The sequence below is a fragment of the Eptesicus fuscus genome, chromosome 1 (assembly GCF_027574615.1).
Source record: "Eptesicus fuscus isolate TK198812 chromosome 1, DD_ASM_mEF_20220401, whole genome shotgun sequence".
Taxonomy (NCBI): Eukaryota; Metazoa; Chordata; class Mammalia; order Chiroptera; family Vespertilionidae; genus Eptesicus; species Eptesicus fuscus.
The window spans coordinates 127,923,909-127,932,244 of record NC_072473.1 but is presented as its reverse complement, the minus strand read 5'-3'; the positions used below and the strand labels follow the sequence as shown (position 1 = coordinate 127,932,244).

Genomic DNA, 8,336 nt, shown 5'->3' with positions numbered 1-8,336 from the left:
TTGTGCATACCATTCCCACTACCTGGGAATTCCTTCCACTTCAACTGGCTAATTCCTACCAGTCCCTCAGGACTCAGCTCAGATGTTATCTCCTTTATTAGAGGATGCATTCCCTGAATCTCTATCTACACTAGATGCCCCTCCTTTTTCCCTGCTCCTGTCAGAACACTGATCACACTGACACTGGATGGTTAATGGCTGTTTCATGCATTGCCTCCCCAACTACAGTGAACTCCTCAATGAAGACTGGACCCATGTTTGTGTGCTTGGTGTGCAACACCAGGATTCCCAGAGTGAAGTGCCCAATTGAAAGTAGACACTGTGGCCCTAGCTGGTTTGGCTCAGTGGATAGAGCGTCAGCCTGCGGACTGAAGGGTCCCGGATTCGATTCCAGGTCAAGGGCACATGCCCGGGTTGTGGGCTCCATCCCAGGAGGCAGCCGGTCAATGATTCTCATCATTGATGTTTCTAGCTTGCTCTTCCTCTCTGAAATCAATAAGAAAATATATATTTTTTTAAAAAGCAGACACTGTCGTGGAGTACTCTCCAACTCCCCAGACCAAGGCTGCAGGGTCCGGAGGATAAAGGACGGCCTAGTGTCCTCCAATGAGCCCTAAAGGATGCTCCTCAGATCCAGCTTCCTTTTGAAAACAGTTCTGCTGTCTGCTCTCCTCTGAGCACAGCCTTCACTGAGCGCGTTACCTCGTGATGATAGGAGGCGGTGAGGCACAACAGGAAGGCGCTAGGCAAGTACAGAGAAGAATCAAGTTGAAGTCTAGGCTCTGACACTGAAACACTGAGATCTCAGACAAGTTATCTCCTCTCTGATCCTCGGAATGTAAGATCCTTTTAGCAATTGTGTTCCTGTGTTCCAGGGCCATAGCCCAAGGCATAGCATATAATCCTTTCCACCCTGTGAGGTAGGAATGTTATCTAGATCAGCGATTTCCTGGTGTGCCGCAAGAATTTTTAAAGCACACAATGAATTCTTAAAACATGCAATAATCTGACTAGTCAGGGGCACTGACCTCTTTTCCCTTAGGCTGTCAAATAAAAACATGACAACAGCCAACACAATAGCCATCGGATGTGAATGAATCTAAATGATACCTTTTTAATTTAGTCAGCTCAGGGAAAAAAAAAATCTATTTTTTGGTGTGCCACCAAATTGTTGTAGTTTATATGTGCCACGAGATGAAAAAGGTTGAGCCCAGCCGACGTGGCTCAGTGGTTGAATGTAGACCTATGAGCCAGATCACGGTTTGATTCTGTCAGGGCACATGCCCAGGTTGTGGGCTCGATACCATGGGGAGCGTGCAGGAGGTGGCTGATCAATTATTCTTTCTCATTCTCTCTCTCTCCCTCTTCCTCTCTGAAATCAATAAAAAAAAAATACACATTTTAAAAAAGAAAAAAGGTTAAAAACCGCTGATCTAGATTATTACCCACACCCTACTGAAGATTTCCAGGGGCAGGGCCAGAGCACAGAGCTCTAGTCTTTGGCTGCGGAGGTGCAGCAGGGAGCTACTGCTTTTGATTATAAGCCTTTCTGCGCGACCTTCTTTTCCAACCTGTGTACATACTGCTTTGACTTTTAAAAAGGAAGAAGCTTCACAAGTGAGTCAAGTACAAATCCAAGGCGAATAACCACCCTCAGTGGAGAAACCCCCAAGACAGAATCGGAGGGCCCGAGTTCAAGCTCTGTTATCTGGGTCACTTACCCTTCCTGGGCGTGCTTCCCCCTTCTGTAAATGGGGGGAACAGCAATCGCTACCTTTAAAGGCCTGTGATAATGTGTCAGCCAGGGCTTCCAACATATTTCCCTTCATCCTCCCTGCACTGCTGCAAGGTAGGCTTCTACTAGCCCCTTTCCTACAGGAGGAAACTGAGGCCCATGCAGGTGAAGGAACAGGCTCAAGCTGCTACAGCTAAAATTTGAACCAGGGTGACTCCCGAACTGCGCTTATAATTATGCCAGTACTTCCCAAACTACGGCACACTGGTGGTATGGGACTTCTTTGATTGAACACAGACAAATTTGTTTTGATTATACATTTTAATATGCATTAAAAAACAACATAAAAACACATAAAACCCGTGGTTTCACGATGTCACTACTTAGGATGAAAATTGAAGTACATGATTTTAAACCTAAGACAATCTGAAAAAAAATATTGAGTAAGTGGTACAGGCGGGCAATTTGGAAGTATCTATTAAAAACAAAAATATAAATAGCCTATGACTCTTTCAATTCAATTTCTAGGCATCAATCACAGGTACATTTTCACACACACACACACACACACACACACACACACGATGCTCCTATGTATTTTGTAATATCAAAACCAGAAAACAGTCTTAGGACGGCAATCTATACAGTGATTACAAAGGATGACATGATCTATTAGCAACATGCACTGATCTCAAAAGCATTAGGCCAAGAAAGCAAATTGCAGGACATGTCCATCTATACTGTCTGCATTAAACACAATAACATTTCCAACGAATTAGTATATGTAAAAATCTTAAAGTCTAGATAGAAAGATGTACAACTAACAGAACAGCAGTTACGGGAAGGAGGGAAAACGGCGGTCAAGGCTTAGCTCTATTTGTAATCATCTAATGTCTTTAAAAGAGTGGATTCGCGGATGACTTGAGCAATTAGAACTGACTTAACTTTTCAAAAACGATGCACTATACAGATCGGGACAGGGTGATGGTCCGGCGGTGTGTGCGAACAAACAAAGACTGACCTCGTGGCAGCAGGCTGCGCCCAGCACGGTCCCTGCGGCTAATGCAGCTAGTTCCCAAAACGAACATCAATGTGTTTGGCTAGGGTGTGGCCCAGGCCACCTCTCCCTACTTCCTCACAATTCAGGTCGGGGCCCGGGCACCAGTTATTACATACGATTGAAGCTACACATTTCCTTAGGCCGTCCTCGTACCAGGTAACCCCTCCCCCATCGGTGCCCAGGACTTTCCTAGTAACCAGGACATTCAGCATCTCCCAGATTTGGAGGCTCCTTCTGTTCCTAACAACGGGGATCAGAAGCCCTCAGGGATCCAGGCAGGAGAAGGCTGTATTCTGAGGGTTCAGCACCTAGTGGGCTCCGAGCAGGGGTAAGGCCTCCAGTGAGAAGCTTGACATCATTAAATCCTATGTGAGGTAGGTAAGATTGTTAGCCCTATTGTACAGATGAGGAAACAGTGAGGCACAGAAAGGTCAAGTGACTTGCCCAATGTCACACGAGCGAGTGATTAAAAAAATGGGACTAGGGCTCTCCCTCCCGGGAGCACGCCCGCGCTTCTTCCTTCTCCCTCACCCCCACCCCAAGCGCATTACCATCACCTTCCTCGCTCCCAAGCTCCTAGGGCCCTTCCGTTACCTCTACTGTTTGTTTCCTACACCCATTTCTTCCAGGAATTACTTTTCCTACCTCTGAACATTAAAAAACGGGACTAGAACCTGCAACTGTCTGTCCCTGGAGCCCGGGCTTTGCTCCTAGTGCCCAGGCCCCGTTCCTAGTGCCTGACCAAATCCTACCGATTTATCAAGGCCCAGCTCCACTCCGCCCTTCTCCAGGAAGCCTGGAGGGGGCGGTCTCCTCAAATTCAAAGTGCCTCTACATGATTCAGCTAACCACAGGAACTCCTGAACCCAACGCATCTCCTTAGGAGGGATCACATGACTCAGCTCTGCATTCCTATCAAGAGAGCCTGACAAACAGCGCACTCAATGTGTTTGATAAATTACACAAATAAATGAAAACACAAATGAGGGGATGCAGGCAGTCTCATGTGACTGCCCGACTCCTTCCTATGAGGTCCTGAATACCTTTGCCCAGTTCTGGGGTGTAGTCATACGAAGCTCTCTTGGAGTCAAAATTCAACCTAGGTTCCTTATTTATTTATTTATTTTAATCCTCACTGGAGAAATGAGGATATTTTTCCGGTTGATTTTTAGAGTGGGAGGGAGGGGGGAGTGGGGGAAAGAGAAACATCGATGTAAGAGAGATACATCGATTGGTTGCCTCCCACACACACCCGGACCAGGGGCGGGGATCAAGCCTGCAACCCAGATAAATGCCCTTGACTGGGAATCAAACCCAGAACCCTTTAGTGTGCAGGCCGATGCTCCAACCACTGAGCCACGCCAGCCAGGGCCAACCTAAGTTCCTTCTAAAATGAATCTCCAATATCATTATTTTGCAAACACAACCACATGCACACACACATACCCACACACAAGCAAAATGCAAGGAGTTCCACAGACCCATGTAATGGGCTGATGGAAGGCGAGGTTTGGGGGGAGGGGAGAGACAAATGGCCCTGTTTAGCTCAGCACCTCCTTCCAGAGGCCAGGATGCTCCCTGTAGCTCAGGAGTTTTTGCTCCAGACCTAACGTCACCTCTGTTCCTCTTTGTGCTCGATAGCAGCGCCTAAATCCCATGACAATAGCAAACAGGGAGAGGAGATAAGGGAAGGTTGAAGCCAAATATCCAGAGAGGGTGGGAGGGCAGAACTGCTACTGCTCATTGGGATTGGGGTTGGCATCTGGGTACTTGGTGAGGTCAAAGGTCAAGACTTTGCTGATCACACAGTCCCCTTGCTGAAGGAGGAGAGAGAGAAAGAAAAATGAAATTGTAAGGAGGGAATTAAGAGGGGTCAAAGAGTCCTAGGACTGGGGGTCTCAAGCCTGCCCCCCTACATACCTGCCCAAAGCCCAAGCAGTGGTTCTCTCTGGGTGTGAGAGGCCATGCTCAGTCCCATGTGCCGCTCCCGGCCCACCTCTGCATGCTGCTGCTGTTTTTGTCTGGCTGCCCCTAGGCCTGGCCTTTCCATTTGTCCCCAAGTGCAATGGCCCTGCCCAGCTGGGTTGGGTAAGCCTCCAGGGCAGAGCTCCAACCAGCCCAGATGGCCATTCAGGAATTGAGTCTCTATGCTTCCCCGCCTTGCACCTTAACCGTGACCTTCCTGTCCTGCCCTGGGGAGTCAGGCAGGGAGTGGGGCTGGCTCCAGGCCCACCCTACCTCAGGGTAGACTCCTATGAGGCTCTCGGCCTTGGTGTAGAACTCCTCCTTGAGAGAGATGACGATGGCCTGGAAGTTGCAGGTCGACTGCTCCTTGATGTAGTTGGCCACCTGTGGAAGGGGCCACCAACACACAGCAGGACTGAAGCCTTAATAATACCTTAAGTTTTCCCAGTCAGAACCAGAAGCAGAGGTGGGGGTAGAGGGGGATGAGATACTAAGAAGAGGCCACTGAGTAGCAGGGCGTGAATGACCCTGGGCCCAGCCTCCCCACACAGAGAGCAAACAGCAGGAAAAGCTAGGACACACTCAGGATCTGACCCCCCAAACCCAGCCCCAGCCTACTTGCACCCACCTTGCCAATGTTGGTGTTATCCAGGGCGGCATCAATCTCATCCAGGACAAAGAAGGGGGCCGGCTTGTAGCTGGGGGGAGCAGGAGGGAAGGGGAACCAGTAGGTGAGTGACATGGATGGGGTGGGGGTGGGGCAGAATAGCCCCAGGGCCCATCACACAGGCCAGATTCCCCTCCACTTCTTCAGAGATGAACAACCAGGCCTTCATGTTCCCCGAGCCCCTAAGGCCAACAGACCCACTGAGCCCTCTGCAGCACCCACCCTGTGCTCCCAGATCCTGTAGAACCAGCAGACACGGCCCTCCCCAGAGCCTCCAGGCTGACTGGGGAGGTAAAGCTGCCCTAGGCTCTGGCCATACTCACCAGGCCGTCTGCCCCAGAAGTCTGCCCCGCCCACCTGCACCTTGCTCTCATGTCTCCCTGCCTGCACACGTGTTACACAGTCCGCCTGTAATGCCTCCTCTCTCCCTGGCCAATTTCTACTCATTCTTTTATATATTGATTGCAGAGAGGAAGGGAGAAAGAAACATCAATAATGAGAGAGAATCACTGATCAGCTGCCTCCTGCATGCCCCCCACTGGAGTTCGAGCCTGCAACCCGAGCATGTGCCCGGACTGGGAATTGAACTGTGACCTCCTGGTTCATAGGTTGACGCTCAACCACTGAGCCACACCGGTCGGGCTCTACTCATTCTTTACATTTCCTGCTCATGTGTTACCTACTTTACCTCCAAAAGCCTTCGCCGGCCAGCCCTATCCTTCTCCAGAGTGGGTGGGGCCCCTCCTCTGTGCATCCACAGCACACACCCTCACCTGGTTACAAAACCAAGCTCACTGCCTGCTTACACATCTGGCTCCCACTAACTCACGAGCTCCTTGAGGACAGAGACCATGTCTGATTCATCTGTGACACTAATAGCCCCAGAGGGTCTGGTACAGAGTGGCCCTCAAGAAACGCTCACTGAGTGACAGAGTACAATCCAGCGCTAGGTTGTGGGGGTCAGATTCAAGTACAAGTGGCATTCAGGAGGGGAAGGTCAAGGTATGCTTCTCAGGTCAAAGCAGGCTTCCCAGAGGAACAGGAGGAGAATGAGACATGAAGGGGCGGTAGGTGACGGTCACGCTGTATTTGCATGGAAAAGACTGATTAGCCAGCAATCACGTGAGCAACACCCGGGTGGGAGGACTGAATACATGCGGGGCTAGTGAGGGCATGCTGATGGGATGAGGATGGTGGGGAAAATGGGCCTAGCAAACCCAGGCCAGGTGTGGTAGTAGGTAGGGAAACGGGGGCGCAATCCCAATTCCACCAGAACACCATCACCCCTGCAGACCTCTGCAGATCCTTGGGCCCCCGAGTCTCCAGTGGCCTCAGTTCAGTCTCCCCACCAATTGCCCTGGCGGGCACAGCCTTACCTATGAATGGCAAAGAGCAGGGCCAGAGCTGCCACAGTTTTCTCCCCGCCTGACAAGTTGTCCATGGGCCGGAAGCGTTTGCCGGGGGCCACGCAGTTGTAGTTAATGCCGTCCAAATAGGGCTCCTCAGGGTTTTCAGGGCCCAGGAATGCCTAGCCGGGAGGCAGATGGGTGAGGACTTGGGTCTGGACGGGGATGCGGACAGGAAGCCTCGAGGGAAGGGCAACTGAGGATGACAGGGGCTGGTTGGATAAGGGGCTCCCGCCTACCTGGGCACTGCTGTTGCGGGACAGGGCCTTGTAGATCTCATCGATGTTGGTGGCCACAGATTCAAAACAAGCATTGAAGCGGTCAAAGCGCTCTTTCTTGATCTGTTCGAATGCCTGCTTGGCCTTCTTGGCTCGCTTTCGGGCCGCCTCAAACTCTGCCACAAGGGAAAGACAGGCGACTCCTCAGTGCCCAGGCTCTGCCAAGGCCGAGGACCATGCAGTCTGACAAGAATGACCTTCAAATGACAATCTACAGAGCAGCGATACCCCACAGAGGGAGACGAATGCCTGGGGAGAGTCCCAGGGTGATGGTCCCACCACCAGCTGTATCCGGTGGACTGGCCACGTGGTGCAAAGGAAGCAACATGGGCTTGGGGCCACATAAACATGGGTTCTTCCCTGGGCTCTACCAGCAACCAGCTGTGTAACTGTCGCAGGTAATTCGCCCTCTTTGAACCGCAGCAGTTTTCTACTCTATAAACAGGTGTGATAACCCCTACTGTTTAGGCCTCCTGGGAGTTGCAAGTAAGAAAGCATGTAAAAACGGGAGCTCTTGGGATGTATAGCAGGCCCTTGCCACACACCTCCAGCCTCCTGTCTTTATCTCGGGCCCAAGTAAAAGGGGGAAGTCCTACCATCCGAGGTCTCCTGGAACTTGTCTCGGACGCTTTCCAGCTTTTCCATGGCCTTCATGTTGGGGGCGGCGATACGCTGCAGCACGCTCTGCTGCTCATTCAGCTTCTGCTGCAGTGTGTTCATCTCCTGCTTGATCTCCTCCTCAGCCTGAGCATCCTGTAAACCCCAGGCCCCATGACACCAAGGAAGGCCAGGGCCCATCGCCCAGGCCCCCAGAGATGCTTGACTGCGTGGGTACCCGCTCTTGAGTAGAGTTCAGGTTCTTCCCCAGCTCGGTTCCTCCCATAGTAACCATCCCACCATCCCCGGAAATCACAGGCTGCTGCCGCTTTCTCATCTCTAGCCCTTCCCCCCACAGCCCTGTCAACTTCTCCGTCTCTCAGGAGCAGCTGGTGGGGCCCCTCTCTGGCTCTCAGCCCAGGCCATGAGCCAGCACCATCCCAGGGTGACCTAGAGGCTCCCACACATGCTGGCCGGGACTGTACAATGAATAACCAGATCACTACATCTGAGCAAATTCCACTTGAGTTTGGTTTTAGGTTTTATGGATATTGCGCTGCACGCCTGGGCTTGTGCGTTTCTGCCACTTTTAGTCAATAAATATTTACCGAATGCCTTCCGAGTGCCA

General features: G+C 51.2%; 1 protein-coding gene across 1 annotated transcript in view; it reads right to left on the bottom strand.

Annotated features, from left to right (window-relative positions):
• Positions 1 to 2,037: 2,037 nt before the first annotated feature.
• The window catches only part of SMC1A (structural maintenance of chromosomes 1A), a 32,387-nt gene continuing 26,088 nt past the window's right edge, over positions 2,038 to 8,336 (bottom strand). Inside the window, exons 20-25 of the mRNA XM_008158306.3 lie at positions 7,708 to 7,864; positions 7,073 to 7,227; positions 6,804 to 6,955; positions 5,389 to 5,458; positions 5,034 to 5,144; positions 2,038 to 4,612 (exon numbers count right to left, since the gene is read on the bottom strand). Coding sequence (XP_008156528.1) covers positions 4,529 to 4,612; positions 5,034 to 5,144; positions 5,389 to 5,458; positions 6,804 to 6,955; positions 7,073 to 7,227; positions 7,708 to 7,864 — 729 coding nt within the window. The 3' untranslated portion in view covers positions 2,038 to 4,528. The remainder of the gene's footprint in view (positions 4,613 to 5,033; positions 5,145 to 5,388; positions 5,459 to 6,803; positions 6,956 to 7,072; positions 7,228 to 7,707; positions 7,865 to 8,336) is intronic.